This window comes from Gossypium arboreum, chromosome 8, assembly GCF_025698485.1.
Source record: "Gossypium arboreum isolate Shixiya-1 chromosome 8, ASM2569848v2, whole genome shotgun sequence".
In the NCBI taxonomy this organism is placed as follows: Eukaryota; Viridiplantae; Streptophyta; class Magnoliopsida; order Malvales; family Malvaceae; genus Gossypium; species Gossypium arboreum.
In genome coordinates, this window is record NC_069077.1 from 103,280,103 (window position 1) to 103,300,116 (window position 20,014).

Sequence of the window (20,014 nt, forward strand, 5' to 3'; positions counted from 1 at the left end):
GCTCAGTTTACCCTTGCGGCTGAATCTAAAGAGTTACTTTCGCAGATCACCGACCTAAAATTTAATATCATTTCATTTCAAATCTACATATGATTTCTGTCGATCCGAAGCTGCTTTTAAACAATCACAGATTACTTTTACTTTCTCTTCGGTTTGTCTAACCAAATCAACCCAATGAATTTGTTTCCCGCTGAGCTTGCGACCATACAATGCCTCATATAGTGCCATCTTTATACTCGACTAAAAACTATTGTTATAAGTGAATTCAACTAAAGGTAGATATTTTCCCAACTACCTTCGAACTTTAAAACACAATAGTGAAAATATCTTCGAGAACTTGAATTGTTCTTTCAAATTGACCATCAGTTTACGGATGAAATGTGGTACTAAGGTTCAACTTTGTGCCCAAAGCCTCTTACAACTTTTTCCAAAATCAAGATGTAAACCTTGGATCTCTATCTGAAATAATAGATATAGGCACCCCGTGCAATCTAACAATCTCAGTAATGTACAATTCAGCTTGCTTATCAAGTGAATAGTCGGTACGTACCAGAATAAAATAAGTCAATTTCATCAATCTATCAACAACGACCCAAACAACATCTTTCTTCTTCAGAGTCAAAAGTAATCCAGTTACGAAATCCATCGTAATTTTGTCCCATTTCCACTCAAAAGTCATCACAGGCTGAAGTAAACCTGAAGGTACTTGATGTTCGGCCTTTACTTGTTGACAAATTAAACATTTCGATACGAATTTAGAAATATCTCATTTTATTTCCGACCACCAATACAATTTCTTTAAATCATTGTACATCTTTGTACTTTCTGGATGAATAGACAGCAACCACTGTGTGCTTCGTGAAGAATTTTTTGAATAAGCTTGGTATTTCTCGATACACAAATCCTACCTCAGAACATCAAATAATCATCGATCCTAATCTGATAGTCTAAATCACTAGTCGATTTGCACTGAACCCTTTTGGCTTGAAGTTCTTCGTCACGTTTCTGAGCTTCACAAATTTGCTAAAGAAATACTGGTCTAGCTTTTAACTCAGCTAGAATCGAGCCATCATCAGATAAATTTAGTTGTGTATTCATTACTCTCAAAGCAAACAAAGATTTCCTACTTAAAGCATCGGTGGCTATATTTGCCTTTCCCGGATGATAATCAATTACCAACTCATAATCTTTTAATAGCTCAAGCCATCTCCGTTGTCACAGATTCAAGTCCTTTTGAGTCATCAAATACTTTAAGCTCTTGTGATCGTTAAACATATGACATTTCTCACTGAATAAATGGTGCCTCCAAATTTTTAAAGTGAACAAAATAACGGCTAATTTCAAGTCATGCGTTGAATAGTTCTTTTCGTGCGGTTTCAACTGTCTCAAGGATCACTTTACCCTCTTGCGTCAACATACAACCTAAGTAATTCAATGATGCATCACTGAAAATCACAAATTCCTTTCCCGACTCAGGTTGCACTAACACTGGCTCCTTAATCAACAATACTTTCAACAGTTCAAAACTCTTTTGACATTTCTCATACCACTCGAATTTCACATCCTTTCGTAACAATTTAGTCATGGGTGTAGCAATCATAAAAAATCCTTTAACCAAACGTCGATAATAACCAACTAAGCTCAAAAAGCTTCTAACTTCGGATACATTTCTCGGTGGTTTCCAATTTACAACTACTAAAATCTTACTCGGGTCAACCCGTATACCTTCTACTGAAACAATGTGCCCCAAGAATCCAACTTCTCAAAGCCAAAACTCACTTTTTCTGAACTTAGCAAACAATTTCTTATCTCTTAAAGTCTACAATACAATCCTTAAATGTTCGGCATGCTCAGACCTATCTTGGGAATAAATCAAAATGTCATCAATAAACACGACTACAAACTTGTCCAGATACAACCTGAAGATTCAATTCATCAAATCCATAAAAATGGCAAGCGCATTAGTTAATCCAAAAGTCATAACAAGAAATTCATAATGCCCATACCTTGTTCTGAATGCATTTTTTGGCGCATCCGAGTGTTTAACTCTCAGCTGATAATAGTCAGACCTTAAATCTATCTTCGAGAACACTGTTGCCCCTTTCAACTGATCAAAAAGATCATCAATTCTCGATAAAGGATACTTGTTCTTTATCTAACCTTGTTAAGCTAACGATAATCAGTACAAAGTCTCATGGATCTGTCCTTATTCTTGGCGAACAGCACTGGTGCACCCCAAAGCGAAAAACTTGGTCTCGCAAAACCTTTATCTGTCAACTCTTGCAACTGAGCTTTCAATTCTTTCAATTCGGTCGGAGCCATTCTATAGGGAGCTATCGATATCAGTGTAGTTCCCGGTACCAAATCAATAGTAAATGCAACCTCTCTGATCGGTGGTAATACAGGCAACTCTTCTGAAAACACATCCGGATATTCACAAACTACCAGCATAGATTCAATCTTCAATTCAGACACTTTCGTATTCAGTACATACACAAAAAATGCTTTACAACCTTTTCTTAAATATCTTTGAGCCGACATCGACGAAATCACAATCGGTAACTCACCCGACTCATCCGGTTCAACTCGAAGAATTTCATTATTTTGACATTTCAGTTCAATAGTATTTCGTTTACAATTTACTATGACATCATGTAAAGTCAGCCAATCCATTTCAAGAATTACATTGAACTCATCAAATAGTAAAAGCATTAAGTCAGTCAGAAAAAAGTGACCTCGAATCATTAAAGGACAACTCTTGCAAACTTTATCAACTAGAACATATTTGCCTAAGGGGTTCGACACCTTAATCACATATTTAGTAGACTCAACAGGCAAATTCTTACTAGATACCAAATTTATACAAATATAAGAATGAGTCGATCCAGGATCAATCAATGCAACTATATGAGTATCATAGAGAGAAAATGTACCAGTGATCACATCATGGGATGACACATCTTCACGAGAGTGAATAGCGTAGGTTCTAGTATGTGCTCTGACTTTTGATCTCACAGTTAACTCTTTTGTCACACCTCTGTTACTGTTCCCACTTCTAGTATTTCTCGGTGTCATTCCTCTAGTGGTAGTGTTACTCAACCTTACATTCTGAAAACTTTCTTTCTCAATCATTTCAAGGCAATCTCGAATGAAGTGATCTTGGGAGCCATATTTAAAAAAAGCTCCATTATTCATCCTACATTCACCAGGATGTCATCTACGACAGTGTTGACATTCAAGTCTATTAAACCTAGCATTACCAACGCTCGCTATTGACATAGTTTAGGCCTTAGAACTTGAATACTACTTCCCACTATCTCTGTTGGGACACTCAACTAAAGCATTCGAACGAGTTTACAAATCTCTCGACTTCTTTGACGAAGATTGAAATGACTTATTCATCGGTCTTTTTCTTGAGTCTCTAGCCTTAAATTCAGCTTTTCTCTTTTCCTTGCTCAACTCTTTAGCTTTACAAGCTCAGTCGAGTAGCACGGCAAATTCTTTCAACATTAAAATCCAACCTAGCAATCTGATATCTTCATTCAACCCATCTTTGATTCTCTTGCACATGATAGCCTCAGTGGAAACACATTCTCACAATTCATGGCATACTTAGCAACCAAAACATTCATAATTATAGCTAAAACATGTTAATGCGATACCATCATCTACAATATACATGACATTTCATTATGCCAAATCAAACAGACCGATTTCACATTCAAAGGCATCCATAAACACACTTTCGTCATGTATAATTCTACTTAGATTTTTCTAACATACCAATGAGCCATACTTAACCATTCATCAACAACCCATTAAGCCACACTCAACCATTTGCCAAGCATTAATAAACTACATCACCAACAAGGCATTGACACATACATGCATATATAATATATAAGCTTATAACCAATTCAACCAAAATGAGCCAAGTTACATGGCTAAAGGCCACATCAAACCTTTGACAATTACAAGGCAATACATTTGGCCAAATCCACAATGACACATATAACCAAATGACCAAGCCCCTATACATGTCATATACTCAATATGCTAAATTTCATCACTACCCAAAATGATAGTTTTGATAGTGTAAGGCCAATCTCCAACGATCCCCAATCCGAGCTAGCTTGGCGACACTATAAAACATGGAAAAATAAACGGAGTAAGCTATATAGCTTAGTAAGTCCATCTCTAAGAAATAAGCAAACCTTATCATACATTGATCATACAAGTAACATAATATAAGATAACATAATATTCCATGAGTTTCACAATCATAATTCATTTCTTCACCAATTTACCTTGAATTCATCATTTTTCGAGATTCAATAAACCTAAGCTTTATGTACATACCTATACCATCTTGAAATGAACTTACACGTATTTTCATCTTTGACATACCAATAAACCACTCGAAATAATAATGTCGGATACTTGGGAATTTTGCAAACTAAGTGCCACATATGTAGCCAATGCTACCTAAGTCTCTTATCTCATAATTGCTCACTCTCGAGCTATTGACAGGCTTGCTCACACAAGCTGTCAGTCCAGACGTAGCTATACGGTGCTGCTCACACAAGTTGTCAAGTAACCGTAACATATGCTAGTATACTCAGCCACCAGTAGGACGTGCAGGACCAGCACCCGGATCACATAATCATATAACGCATGGTAACCCTAGTGACATGTCACTTGTATCCTACTCTATTCCTAAGGTTCAAACGAGATTTCTTACTTGTCGAATCATCGTTGAACTCGTTCATAGAATTAAACTCTTCCATACAGTCAATCTTACAGTTCATGCAATATTAAAGAATTTAAATACAATTATATTAAAGCTTATTTAACACACGAATTTACCTCGGTTACAAAATGACTATTAGTTCGATTTAGTTCACAACCTTGTTCTTTCCCCGGTCTACACTCGAGCTTCATTTTCCTTGATTTATAATATCAAATTTAACTTATTTAATCATCGCATTATTCAATACAGCCCAAAAACACACTATGAAAAAAATTACACTTTTGCCCCTAAACTTTTAACATTTTACATTTTAGTCCTTAGGCTCGTAAAATGGTTTTCATCCAATTTCTTCATTACCCAAGCCTAGCCAAATGTTTTTCATGCTCATGAAAGCCCACATTTTCCATTTATTCACATTTTACCACACATTTTACAACCTTTTACAATTATGTCCCTTTTTGACATTTTCATCAAAAATCACTTTGTAAATGATGTTTAACTAACAACAAACATGCATTTTCTAACATTAAACATCAAAATACAAGCTTATTCAACATGGATAAAATTCTAGGCTTTGATTTTCTTTCAAATTAGTCCTTAGAATAGCAAGATTAGGTTGAGACAACTTTAAAAACATAAAAATCATTAAAAACGGGGCAAGAACGGACTTACAATCGAGCTTGAAAGTGGCCAAAAACCTAGCTATGGACTCCCTTGAAATTTTGGCATAGGAGGATGAAGATGAATAAAATTTTTGACTTATTTTTAGCTTATTAAATCATTTAATTACTAGCTTACCAAAATGCCCTTAATGCAAAACTTTGGAATTTTATCTAACCATGTCCATTTTTTGTCCATTATAAAGTATAATGGTCTAATAACCATTTAAGGATCTCTAATTTAAAATATCATAACAATTAGACACCTTTAACTTATAGAATTCAAGTTTTGCACCTATTGTAATTTAGTCCGTCTAGTCAAATTGGGCACTCAATCGATAAAATTTTCTTAACAAAATTTTCACACAATTATTCTATCATGCTGTAGACTTTAAAGAAATAATAAAATAAATATTTCTATTTCAGATTTGTGATCCCGAAACCACTATTCTGATTTGACCCTAAAACGGGCTGTTACAATATATTTCAATTCTTATTATTTTGACCAGTCATTGTAGAAAATAATATCAAGTTTAATCCATCCTCTCTTGGGTATGATCCTCGAAGTACTTCTTGTACCCCATTGTACAATACTATATTACAATTTGACTCATATATTTGTGGACATTACTACTTTAATTTCATATTTTTCTATTGTAGTATTCCTAGTCCAAACGTTTGCACATTTGGCGGTAGTCAGTGTTGATATTCAACATGAAGAACCAAGAAAATTTTGGGGCATTACATATTTCTTGTGTTAGAAGACAATGATTTCTTTAAGACAACAATATGTGCCTTATAGAGCTACGCATAAGTGCATAGTAAGGGCTATAGTGTTTGGTATAATGGTTGGGATGCACCTTTAGTGAAAGTGTATGGTGTTTGGTTGGAATCCCAAGTATTCAAGTCTTATTTTACTAAATTTTACTAAGGCTAAGTGTTCATAATAAGTGTTAATTTGACTTTTGATGATATTAAGTTTTGCAATGGGTAAGAACAAAATGACCTAAGTAAAAAAGAGAGATAAAAGTGAATAGTTGAATGTAAGTAGACTTAAAAGGTGAATGTTAACATTATTAATAAATGAAATTAACAAAACATGAACTTAATTGTGAAGTACCAAGTGTTTAAAAAGTAGAATGAGTTAAATGACATAGTTACAAGTCCCATAAATAACGGAAGTTTGTGATGCAACACTCTTAACCTGTCACAGCACCTGATTAGGGTTATGGGAAGTTACAACACTTAATAGAACACAAGTAAAACATTTCATTTTAAAAATTTATTCTCGAAACATTCAATAATAATTCATTTAATAAACATGTCATTCAATCATATACAAAGCTTAATTCTAGCCTATAAGGCCTTAAAAATATAATAGAAATAATCAGGGACTAGTATGAAACATGTAACACCCCTTACCCATACTCGATGTCGAAATAGGGTACGAGGCATTACTATACTTGAACGCAATCAAACACATAAGACTGGACTATAAAATTTTGTTCCAATTAAGGTCTTTCAAACATATATTTAACGTCCCTTATACGGGCCTACGGGGCCCAAAACATGCATCGGGAAAGATTTAAAACTAAACCAGGAACTTCCAAAACTTTTACAACACTTAGAAAAATTTTCATATTTTAGATAGTCACACGCCCGTGCGGGTAGGTCGTGTGGTAACATATGCCCGTGTGGCTTGGGACACGCCCGTGTCCTCAGCCCGTTAACTCTCTGACTATGACGTCATCAACCAAATAAGGTCACACGACCAAGGCACATACTCATGTCCTTAGGCAGTGTGGCGAATTAAATTCTAAAATCAGGTGTAGACTTTACACGGCCTAGGCACACACCTATGTTCTAAGGCCGTGTCTCTCACACAGCCGGGACACACGACCGTGTCTCAACCTGTGTGTTTACTACTAGGCATTTTTTTTTGCATTAATTAGGGTGCAGGGGACACACGGCCGGATCACACGCCTATAGGGCAAGCCATGTGTCACACACGGTCTATACACATGCCCTTGTGTCTACCCGTGTGGGCAACTTTAAGGCTATTTTCCAAGCCAATTGCCACCTTTATTTGTACAAACATATATATGGATTCAATGATACCTCAACACTCATAAACATATCTTAAGCATGACAACTTCCTATCACATTATACTCATGTAAGACTCCCTAATATGACAAATCAAATCTTACCAACATGCATATACGTATAAGCAATATTTCTTAGACTTACATGCATGCATTATCATACCATCTTATACACACACGACATTCATCAACATTCAATCATCAATAACCATAGGCCATATCATAATTGAATTGGCACATACATACATGGATGAATAGGTTTACAACCCAATAATCATTATGAGCCATATCTCATGGCCATACAAAAAATGAATCAACTATCATTATAAGCCAACACATTTTGTTAGACCAATAAGACATATAACTAAAAGACTAGGTTCCTATACATTTCATACTCAAAATGTTGAGACTAACTATACCCAAAAGATACAATTGATAGTGTGAACGAGCCTCCAACGTCCTTTGATCCCCGAGCTAACTTGGCGATACTACAAGGAAGAGAGAGGGGGTAAGCATAAAGCTTAGTAAGCTTGCATGTAATTAATAAGTAATAATAATATGCATTCCCATACACATACATAACATAACTTGACTCGTCTCATTCTCAATAATCATTGTAGTCATCTCGTCTCATTCTCAATAATCATTGTAGTTACCCTACCTCATTCGATTTGTATAATATTCAATAGAAATCAATATCATAATTTCTTTATTCTCCTCTTATTGAAGCTTTATCATTTCGTAATCTCAATACTACGAGCTTGACTATATACCTGTACCCTTTCAACATGATCATACCTTGTCATTTCTCTAACACATCCTCAGTCTGCCCGTTGAACTATTTGGAATACTAACAGATACTCGGGAAACCCCGTTCACATAGTAAGATGTCAATGCCATATCCCAGATATGGTCTTACATAGGATCACCAAACGATGCCAATGACATGTCCCAAACATGGTCTTACATGGGATCTCATATGTCGATGCCAATGCCATGTCCCAAACATGGTCTTACATGATAACACATACCAATGCCAATCCCATATCCCAGATATGGTCTTATACGGGATCTCATCCAACCCCAAATGTCGTGATATTTGTACCTTAAGTATTTTTGCCCTTAAACTTTCACATAATTACAATTTAGCCCCTAGGCTCGTAAAGTGAAATATGTCCATTTTCTTGGTTACCTAAGCCTAGCCTATTCAAATCCCCCCTATAGCAGCCTACATTTTTCATCAAATTACATTTTTAACACCTATTTTTACATGTTTTACAAACAAGTCCTTTTAGGTGTTTTCAATAAAATCACTTAGAAAAAGATGTTTATCTAACACGAAACTTCCATATTCCTCCATTGATCATCAAAATACATGCATGACACACATGGGTAAATTTTTGAACACAAACCCTAGCTGAAAAAAATGGTAGAAATAGCTATATTATGCTTCAAGAATCTCAAAAACATCAAAAACTAACACCAAAATGACTTACATACAAGGGAAATGGCTTGAACAAAAAATTTTTCTCTTCTCCAAGTGTGAGAATTGTCTATGGCATGAAGGAGGAAGAAGATGATAGCTTTTTGGCTTTTCTTTTTCTTTTCCTTTTATTAGAATAAGCTTTTGTAATCAAAATGCCAACTTCACCAACTTTGACATTTCATTTATTACAATCTATGTACATTAATCATCTCCCTAAATGGTTTAATTACTCAATAAGGACCTCAAATTTTAAGTTCCATAGCTATCCAACACATTTAGCTAATAGAACACAACTTTAGCACTTTACGCGATTTGGACCTTTTTCACAAATTAAGCATACAAACGGTAAAATTTCTTAACAAAACTTTTACACAATCCTATTATCATGCTATAAACCTCAAAATAATACTAAAATAAATTTTATGACCTCAGATTTATGGTCTCGAAACCACTGTTCTGACTAGGCACAAAATTAGGATGTTATAAAACAAAACAGAAAAATATGGACAATTTGAAAATTTTGGGAAAAGGGGTCACATAGCCATGTAGCCAAGCCATGTGACGAAGCCTAGGTTGTGTGTCTCAAATACATGAATGTATGGCCAAACTGTGTAACAAATTGTGCCCGTGTAACTTAGGGTCACACGGTCGTGTCGCCGAGCATGTACCAGACCATTTTCAGCTCAATGTAAAGTCACACAACTGTGTCACTAGACTGTGTCACTAGACCGTGTCACTAGACCGTGTAACAGCTTGATGGCGTGTGGAAAATATCTATACTTAAAATCAATAAGCTTTTGGATGTTCTTCAATGGTGTATTCGGTGGAACAAAAGAAAACATGAAAGCAGATGATATTAATTTTTTTTGTCTTTTATCTTTTTAACAAATGTTTATTATTTAAATTAATTAACATATACATTATTTTAATATAAAATAATGTGAAATACCATCCACCAACTTAATAATGGCTTTATTGCCTTATAATCCTTAAACAGACCTTAATTATGCACTTTACTTAATAATAATCAATAGTGATGAAGTTTTATAGTTTACTATTTAGTCCTTTTCCTTAATTAACTAGCCAAACATTAAAATTTTCAGACCAAACTTCAATATACCATTATAATAACTCTGTAAATATTTAATAAAAATATTTATGGCCCTGTTTATAAAAACAAGGTCCCAAAACCTCATTTTCCAAAACCACTTAACTTTCAGAACCAACCACTTATCTTTACTATTTGTTCAATAAACTAAAATTTATGAAATCAAAACTTAATATAAAATTATAGTTGACTCATATAAATTAAATAATAATAATTACAAACTTACTCGTCGAATTTGTGGTCCCGAAATTACTTTTTTGATATCACTAAAAAAGGGTTGTTACATGTGAATACTTGTGAAAATTGAGTAATAATTCAATTAGTGAACTAATAAATTGATAATGTATGTGAGTGCTTAACAAGTGAGTAAAAGAACTAATAAATGGAAATTATCTCAGGAGTGTAAAGTGATTAAATGTGTGGAAAGACCTTGAGTTTTAGTGAAATAAATGGATAATTGGAGAGAAATAAATTATCATTATTAAGTGGCATAACTAAGTGAAACATGTAACTAATAAAATAACTAAATGCTAAGTGTAAGAATTGATAAATTTTAGTGTGCTTACTAAGCTGTTTGAGCTTAATGTGTTAGTAGTTTAAACGTGTAAATGGAACACCTTCTTGAGAAGTTAGAGATCGTGTCTTCAAAGAATCACATCATTGTGCAAGGTTGGAATAACATAGTGGATTTTATTGTATTACTTTGTATTAGAAGAATTTTTAATGGTTTGTACATAGGCTAAGTGTCTACTCTTAAAATGTAAACTTACCTTTATTTCATAATGTTTATGAAACTTTCTATTGGTTTCAATTTAAGTTTTGGCCTTTGATGTGATTTAAACATGTTTATGAAATTAGTTTGAGTTTAAATGTTCTTTAATAATGTTTTTAAGTGATTCGGAACTTATTGGTTTGATTTGATGATGCTTGAAGATGTTTTAAAGTGTTTTTGGGTTACTCTACTACAACGTCATAACATCGTCCCTCGCAATGCCGTGACATTGATCATACAGAGAGTGATGTTGCAACATCAAGTAAGACAACGTCGCGGCATTCTACAATGTCACAACATCATGCTCTTACATTATCTTCCACTAGACTATTTTAACTCATTTTAACTTTTGGTGGCTTTTTTTGGGTCTCAAGCACCTCCAATCACTCCCAAGCATTTTCTAAATGATTTTAAAATGTATCTACCCCAAATGATCCTAAACTTCATTTTATGATTTTATAAAAGGTTTCAAGTTTCAAATTTTTAAAAGAGTAGAGATTTTTGTTATTTTTGTGTTTAGGTAACATCTCTTATTTATACCATATGTTAGGATGGTTGAAGGGTGTTGCACGCCACCCTATCATTGTACTCGAGGTAAGAAAACTCAAGAAGCTAGAACCCACACCTCATCCTCAATTCCTCTAGAAATATCCCTCATCACCGGGTAAAGGGGACAAAAGAACTTTTTAATAATAATAAAAAAAAAAGACAAAAGAAAAGATATAGTCCTTACTTTGTCAAGACTCCTCTCTATTTCACCTTCTAAAACTTTCAAGTCAAGTAGCTCTTTGCATCTTCCATAATGTGAACCAGCCCTGTATAAATCACTCTTTGCACTCTTATGGTGTGAACTATCATAAAGAACTATCCAATTTTTATGTTATAACAATAATATTTTTGTCGTCATAAAAATCATTTTAATTAAATTTTATAAACATTAATGTAATTTATAATTTTATAAATAAATTTTTTATCTTTAAAAAATTGAATTATTTATGGTACTGAATTGTAATTATTTATTTTCAAACTTAGTAGCATATAACACAAACCTTATTAAATATTGATGAAGGTACATATAGTGTGAAGTTGCAAGTGCCAATGAAGCAGCACGTCTCAGGGGTATGTGCAAAATTGATGAACTACACAGCTAGCAATGAGCCAATGAACCAGCAAAGCATTAGCGCAACAATTGGAGATGTATCTTCAACCGCTTCATATTCAGGTCTTTTCTCACTATCTAAAGCTATAACAAGTAAGGCTCATTTTGACCAAAGAAAAAAAAAGAGCAAAAGAAAAACAAGGCTCATAAATATGAGATGACAACTTTAGTAATTGTCAGTCACACAAAAAGTACTTGAGTTATAAAATGAATACATAAAGATGTTGAACTTTATCTCACGTTTTTTACTCTGATAAATTTTATCGTTTGAAATCGATATCCTACAAATATCTCGAATTTAACATTAGAATACATTTTGGAATTCCATCTCAGATGTCCCTTATATAAGAGTCAGAAAACGTTAAATTGAAAAACTTGAGAATTTTATTAATCAAAGGATTTATGTATAGAAAAATATGGAAAATAGGGTAAAAAACGAAATTGAATTAAAGGGAATCACTGACCAATAAAGAGAATAAAGAGAAACTAAATTAATGAGAAAGACTAAGCGATAAAAAGAAGAAAGAGGGCTAGTTATTCATTACTACCATATATTTGTGTCTCGCATTTTGAATTTAGTAGAAATTGTATGGTAAGAAACAAAATAAAACTTTTAACCTTGCTTATAGTATTTTTTTTTTTTTGTTTATGTTACATGCCTCACACATAACTATATAGATTTAATTACTTTTATTTTTAATAAAATGTTAAGTAATTGTTGTTAAAAGATTCTAAAATATATTTTTATAATGTTGAAAAATAAACATGTTGCAAATCCATAATTTCTAATCTTAAATATTAATTGTTTTAATTTCTAAAAATTGATGTAAATAAATTAATTATATTTTAAAGACTTAATTACTAAAATAAAATTAGAAATTAATTCAAAAATTAATTGAGCCTCTCATTGAAAAGTGCAATCAATTGAACTTTTAATCAAAAGTTAAAATTGATTGAGCCTTAATATATTGTTCCATCAAAGCCTCTACTAGACCTGACGTGATAGGTGATGTGATATCTGATATGAAAATTTTGATGACATGACAATTGATATGGCATCGACATGAAAAAATGTTGACGTGGAGGACTTAATTGATTTTTATAATTTTTAAGAGGGCTTAAATGATTTTTATCATACAAAATTATAATAATAATAAATTTTAAAATTTATAAATGAAGTCACAATTTTAAATTTTTAACATTTAATAATTTTAATAACTTTAATTTTATAACTTTTAAAATTTTTATTATATTTTAGTAATTTCTAATCATTTATTAAAAATTTAATAAAATTACTACTCATTTTGTTTTCCCACACATGTTGCCTTATGTCATACCTTAACTTATCCTTATAAATGTTTATTGCATCATCTCTTCTCAACCAAGATCGTTACTTATCACTCAATTTAAGCCACCAAACATTAAACTCATAACCTCTCACACCTCTTACTCAACACCTCACATCAATCTAACCATTAAAATATAATAAAAAACTTCAATATAAAAAAAATTAATTTCTATAATTTTCTGTTGTATATTTTAAATTTTTACTACTTTTTTATACTTTTGATAAATTTTATATTTTTTATGTTAATTTTTATAAATTGCTATCATTTTAATTATTCTATTCAATTTTCTATAACCACTAATTTTTATAATATTTATTTAATATTTTCATAACATTTTAATAATACTTAATAGTATTTGTTATTTTTAAAATTTTATGATATTTAATAAAAATTATAGCATTTCTATAAATTTTTTATTTTCAAAATTTTTATAATATTTTTATAATTTTAGATTTAAATAATTTAAAAATCAATCAAACCTCTTAAAACTAATTTTTATATTTATTTTTATATTATAATATTCCACCTTTACTATTTTAACTAAAATGATATTTAATTTTTATATTAACTTTTTCAAATTTATTACATAAAGTTACTCTCATAATATAGTATATTTTAATTAATGCATGTGACGCTATAGATAACATTTCCCAACTAAAATAATATCATAAGAGTATGAAAAATGCTTCATTTTGTTTTCTTCTAAAAAAAGTGAAAAGGAAAAGAAATAATATGATAAGGGTGTAAAGCAGAAGAGTTGGCAGAAGAATCACGTACAATACAAAAGCTTTTGCATGAAACCGTTTTATGTTTATTAGGTAACCGTTTTAAGTAGTCCTCTCCTCTCCTCCCGTCATACCATACCATATAAATCCAATCCACCCTTAGCTTTTTCTCTCTTTCTACCGCAAGATTTTGCCCAAAAATCAATTTAAAGCGACTTTTTATGGGGAACCGTCTTGCGCACCCCACCCTTAATGTTTTCATAAGTTTTCTTTTTTCTCCACTCTTTAGAGTTAAAATTATGATTAGTTTGATTCACCCGCACTCCACTTTCAGTTAACTATTTGTTTATCTTAAATTATAAAATAAAAATTTGGAGAATTAAAATATATTCTAAGGAAAAAATTTTAAATCAAATTTGTGATCAAATTGATCACGTCTATGATGTATAAGGTTCGATTAAATAAATTATTAAAAAATAAAAAAATAAAAATAATATTAATCGGTTTTTAGATCGGCTCAATCTGCCTGTATCAATTCATAGGTCAATCGATTTGATTTCTCTCTCTTAACTAATATTCCAATTGGTTCATTTTGGTTCAAACAGTTATAACTTTGAGTCTATGCACTTTATACATTTAGAATTTAGCCCTCCTTTTTTATTTTAAAATTTTAATCTATCTACTTTTTGGATTTAAAACTCACTTTCAAATTATAAATAATCACATAATATTTTAATTAAAAATTTAATAATTTAACTATTTTAATTAATTATAAAATTATAAAAATATTAAATTAATTAATAACATCATGAAAAATATAAAGACGATATTCTGTTAAAAATAAAAATAAAATAATTAAATCTTCAATTTAAACATATTAAAATGATCAAAATTGAAAATTAGCTATTTTATAAATTGAAAACAAAAAAGAAAAGAAATATGGTAGTTGTGTGCCACTTGTCAATATGAGGAAGGTCCTTTTCTCTTATATATATATAGTTATATAAAGATTAAGCATTTATAACATGGTTGGTTATTATTATAAAAAAATTTAATACATGTGTTAAAATAATTAGATATTAAATAAAAATAATTAATTTAAATTTAAATTTAAAATTAAAAAGATGAGTAAAATTCTTGTAAAATATAATATGCAATGGCAAAGTTAAGAAAAAAATTAGGAGATTAAAATTAAATTGTAATTTTTACGATAGTACAAATGCAATTTCACCATTTTAATAGCTTATGTTTATAATTTCTAAAAGATTAATTCAAAATTTTATCATTTTAGGGTCAAAGTGAAATTCTACTTCTACTAATTTAGAAAATTTTAAAATTTTAAAGGGTCTAAATAGAAAAATTTCCATTTGAGGGAGGTCAAGGCGCTACCAACCTCCTTAACTATCCATGATAATTGTCTTCGAATAAATAAATAAAAATATATTTTTTATCACAAATAAATTATATAGTGGATAAAAATTACCAATTATGATTGATTATTGTAATTTGTGCACTTAAACATGTGAAAAAAAAATCTTACAAAAATGTAGTTTTATTAATTTCAAAATAATAATAATAATAATTGATCGATTGTAACCGTACCAAATAGTTTTGGCATCATGTGGTTATTTTTGGATGGGTTTGGAGGCCAAAAGGAATATCACTCAAAACATATAATCAATCATGCAACAAAAGAAATTTCCTATTTATTTTATATCACAATTCGCAAATTAGGCAAATGGTGGAACCAAAGAAGCTTTTTGCTTTTGTCTTTTTATGTGATTATTATTCTTAGAGCTCATTTATTCCTACTCATTATCCAATCAATGTCTTTGTACCATGGGCACTCTCTAATCCCCAACTTAATCATTTTAAGTATGAGTTTTTGTTTGCCATTGTTTTAAAATATTATTTTGTTGATAAAGCATTAAATAATAATTAACTCAACTAATCAATCGAAATATATTTATTTAATTTTACTATAATAAATCATAGATAAAATTATTTATAAACCTCTATTTCACCATTAAATCAATTCTTCATAATCTTATGAAATCATTTAATAATAAGATATTTGTTAATTAATTTTTCAAAAATAGTTTTTAAGGTTCAATGAATTAAAATGATAAACATATTTGGTAACTTCAACATCTAATATGTTAGTAAAATGGTTTTAATAATCCCAAAACCGTGCTGAAGATTTGAAATACCATTGTGAGGGCTTGTGGACTCAAAATAATAGGAAAAATATAAACAAAAACTAACCATGGGCGGCCAACTGAATTATAGGCAACTCTTATCATTTTACCAAATTATTGGAAGCATGAATGCTTCCAATTAATTTCTAAACTTAAAATTTTGGTTTTGTAATTGTTATAGTTGTGTGATATATTTGTATGGTCATCACAATACAATAATTGCAAGAACAGCCACATGTTTTCTAGCAATTACTACACCTTAACTTCAATTGCCTTCTAATCTATATTTATACACAAAACAGTGTACTTAATAATCAATGTTTCTATAGAAGCTAGACCAGCCGTACGTCCATTCTTAAGATCCGATTTGAAAAAGTCCATTATCAAATTATACGACCAACCCATGAAACCCTGCAGTTACATGTAAAAAATGGTGAAACTGAAACATCCAGAGACATACAGTTAATAAAAGAATTTTACTTTTACAGGTGGAACTGTGCATTCCGCGTAGATATGATTAGAAAGAGGAATTGAAGGGTTCAGCTATTTTCATTAGATAACCAATCATTGGTTTTAACTTTACTGTAGTGTTTATAAAACCAGTTTCTACATTCTACTCGTTAAGTGGTTTGCCCGTAGTACTGTTTTCTCCCGAAATTCCCGAAGAAGCCCCAAGTTCAATATTTGTACAAAAGTGACGCCATATATCACCTAAATTGTAAAATAATCCTCCCACTTTTCTCCATTTTCTTCCTTTTATAAATACCCTTGTAACCACTGCCCAACGCTCACCAAAAGAGAGAAAACAAAAATACCCATCTTTGCAGTTTAGCTTTCCCTTGTATAAGCTTTGCTTAAAAGCAAACAAAAATGGCAGCAAGAGAGACATTCAATGTCACAGCAGCGTCGCCTTCCACGATTCCACACTCGCCATGGCATTCACCAGTTCCCTACTTGTTCGGCGGCTTGGCTGCCATGCTTGGTCTCATAGCCTTTGCGCTCCTCATACTTGCTTGTTCTTATTGGAAACTGTCAGGGTACCTTGAGAATGGCGAGAGAGGTGAAGGGGACAGAGACTTGGAAGCAGGAGATGAGACCCAGAAAGGAGGAGCTACTGTTATGGAACAAAAGTTTCTTGTGATAATGGCAGGCGAAGTAAAGCCGACGTTCTTGGCCACCCCCATTTCTTCTAGCAGGTCTTCTTCTTTCGGCGATAAGACCTGTTGCTGTGGTGAAAAGGGTGAGAAATTGGAGGAGGAAACTACTAGTGGTGATGCTGAGGATCAGCATCAGCAACCCCCGACTCAGGAGACTCAACACCACTGAATTTCCAGGTGATGTGCTTAGGCGGATGGTGGGTTTGGTTCCGTAAAAGAGAGCTCCAGGTTTTGCTTTTTCGAGGTGGGACTCTATCTATCTGTACATCAGCTTGCATGTCTCTGTTTGCTTTGAGCTTGCCTTCTGTAGCACATAAACTCTTTTTCTCCTTGTTTTATTTACACCTGCTTTGGGGTCTCTCTTTTTTTTCTTGTCTGGTCTTCCCTTTCTTTTTACAATTCAGGAAATGTAGATTTTTATAAAATCGGATGCAACGTATTGAATTTGCTATATATTATTCCTCATTATCTTCCAAAAGTGTTTATTGTTTTGTCACATTAAATCTATGGTGAAACTATAAATATTTGACAGGCAAGAATTTGCCAAAGGTACAGAGACAAAGGCACGTGTGAGGCTATGGTGATAGGTTTATGCATATGTTCCTGATGCGGCGTGGTGAAGCAGAACAGCCTCGCGTTCACCACTCTCTCTCTCTCTCTCTCAGTTCATTCCAAGTCTATGCTTTGCCCTGCTGCTGCAGCAGTTCCAACTTCCAACATATAATATTCAATTATTGCAGAGCAATCAATGTCTGGAAATTACAAAGTCATCCTTTTATGCGTTCCTGACTTGGTTTGCTGAGTTTTGGATAATGGAATGGTAAAGGTAGTTTCCTTTTCCCCACTTATGAACCATTATACAAGTAGTTAGCCACTTTAGATAAATCTAAAACTTGAAATGTTTTTTTTTTTCTTTTTTACAACTAACTTGAAATTTAACATTTAGGATTTAGGATTAACTTTATTAAACTTATATAAATTATTGTAACTGGAATAGTAACTTGTTGGCTATAAAGCTACCATGTTATATGTTAAAAAGAAGTGCGCAATTCATTTTCCAAAGTGGCACAAACACATCAATAATAACCCAACAAAGATTGTCCCAATTGCCAAGGATAGCCACGATTTGTTCATAACGTTGTGGTTTTTGTTAAAAATGCATCAACTACCTATGACAAAGTAAGCAAACAACCATTGGTACATATATTATGATTTATGATTTATGACGTATTCCATCTCCAGGGATTATCCATCTTTGCTGCCAAATTCTGCAGGACTTGCACCAATGGCCACTTATACTTTTAAAATGTACAAAATCAAGCTCCAATTTGGATCCGTTAATTTTTGTATATGTACTGTACTTTGTAATAAATTTATGTAAATTAATATTAGTTACATTAAAATTTTAGACAATAATAAAATAAATGCATTAGACATATATTGTATTGATTATATAAATATGTTGTACTTATTACGCAATCATACGAAGTAATACTTTTAAATTTGTTGAGGGTGAAATAAAGGAGAAAAATGGCAGTTCACATGGTGGAGATGAATTGTGAGCTGCTTGAGAGGAAGGTTGAGCAATGTAAAAACATAAAAAGAAGAGGATCAAGAAGAAACTCATTAAGGCCAAAGAAGGGTATTTATAAGTGAGGTTGATTGCCCCTGCCCTCTAACCTTAACATGTGTCCATGTTGGTCTTGACATGGTTAGTTCCTTAGGGGAAATGCCTTTCTAGCTAAGTAATAATGGCTTAAGGGATTTGACGATCTACCTGTTATTCGACTGATGTGGACTTGATAAAGTTCCACGTGAGCTTCATGCGAGGAAGAGGATCAACAGTTGTCTTTGGCAAGGTAGCCTGGAGGCATTTCACATGTTGATCATGCATGTGCTTCGGGGATCAAATTTGGCTAGGTGTTGCCCGATGGCAAGGTTTTGGTTGGCAAAGTTCACTCTGGGGAGGCTTGTATAACATTTGCTCCCTAATTGAAGGGAATGTTATAATGTGACCTTCCTTGAGACGAGGAAATGACATATTGGATTTCTACTTTTCAAGTGAGGTAGAAAGCTTGGGAATCTGTACGTGAACAATGTATATGGCTGGGGAGCTGCGTATTGCAACACCCTCTAACCCATATCCGTTGCCAGATTAGGGTTACGAGGCATTACCATAAGACATAGCTTAACACGTTCATTAGACACTTTTTATGCATTAAAAATTTCTATTATAGTAATCAATAAAACAAACCAAATCAATAGATCATCACTAAACATGAGTCACAAATATTACATATTTAAAACATTAACTAATTCAAACATTGAATCGTTCTAATATACTTTAAACAATGTGGTCATTAATTCCATGATATTCGAACACCTAAAATTTGAGTTATAAATATCTATATTTTTAATCACATATATCATGCACATAACAAATCAAATAATGCATTTTACATCTATTAGGAACATTAGCATATACGGCCAAAAAGATCAACTTCACAAAAGATTCAAATGTTACTCAATTAACTAAAATTATCTAACA

The 20,014-nt window shown here is 32.1% G+C and overlaps 1 protein-coding gene across 1 annotated transcript; it reads left to right on the forward strand.

The window, feature by feature from the left end:
- Positions 1-17,069: 17,069 nt before the first annotated feature.
- Positions 17,070-17,944, forward strand: LOC108450827 (protein GLUTAMINE DUMPER 2-like). The gene has a single exon (XM_017748597.2). The coding sequence runs from the start codon at positions 17,180-17,182 to the stop codon at positions 17,633-17,635; it is 456 nt and encodes a 151-aa protein (XP_017604086.1). The 5' UTR covers positions 17,070-17,179; the 3' UTR covers positions 17,636-17,944.
- The last annotated feature ends 2,070 nt before the right edge of the window (positions 17,945-20,014 follow it).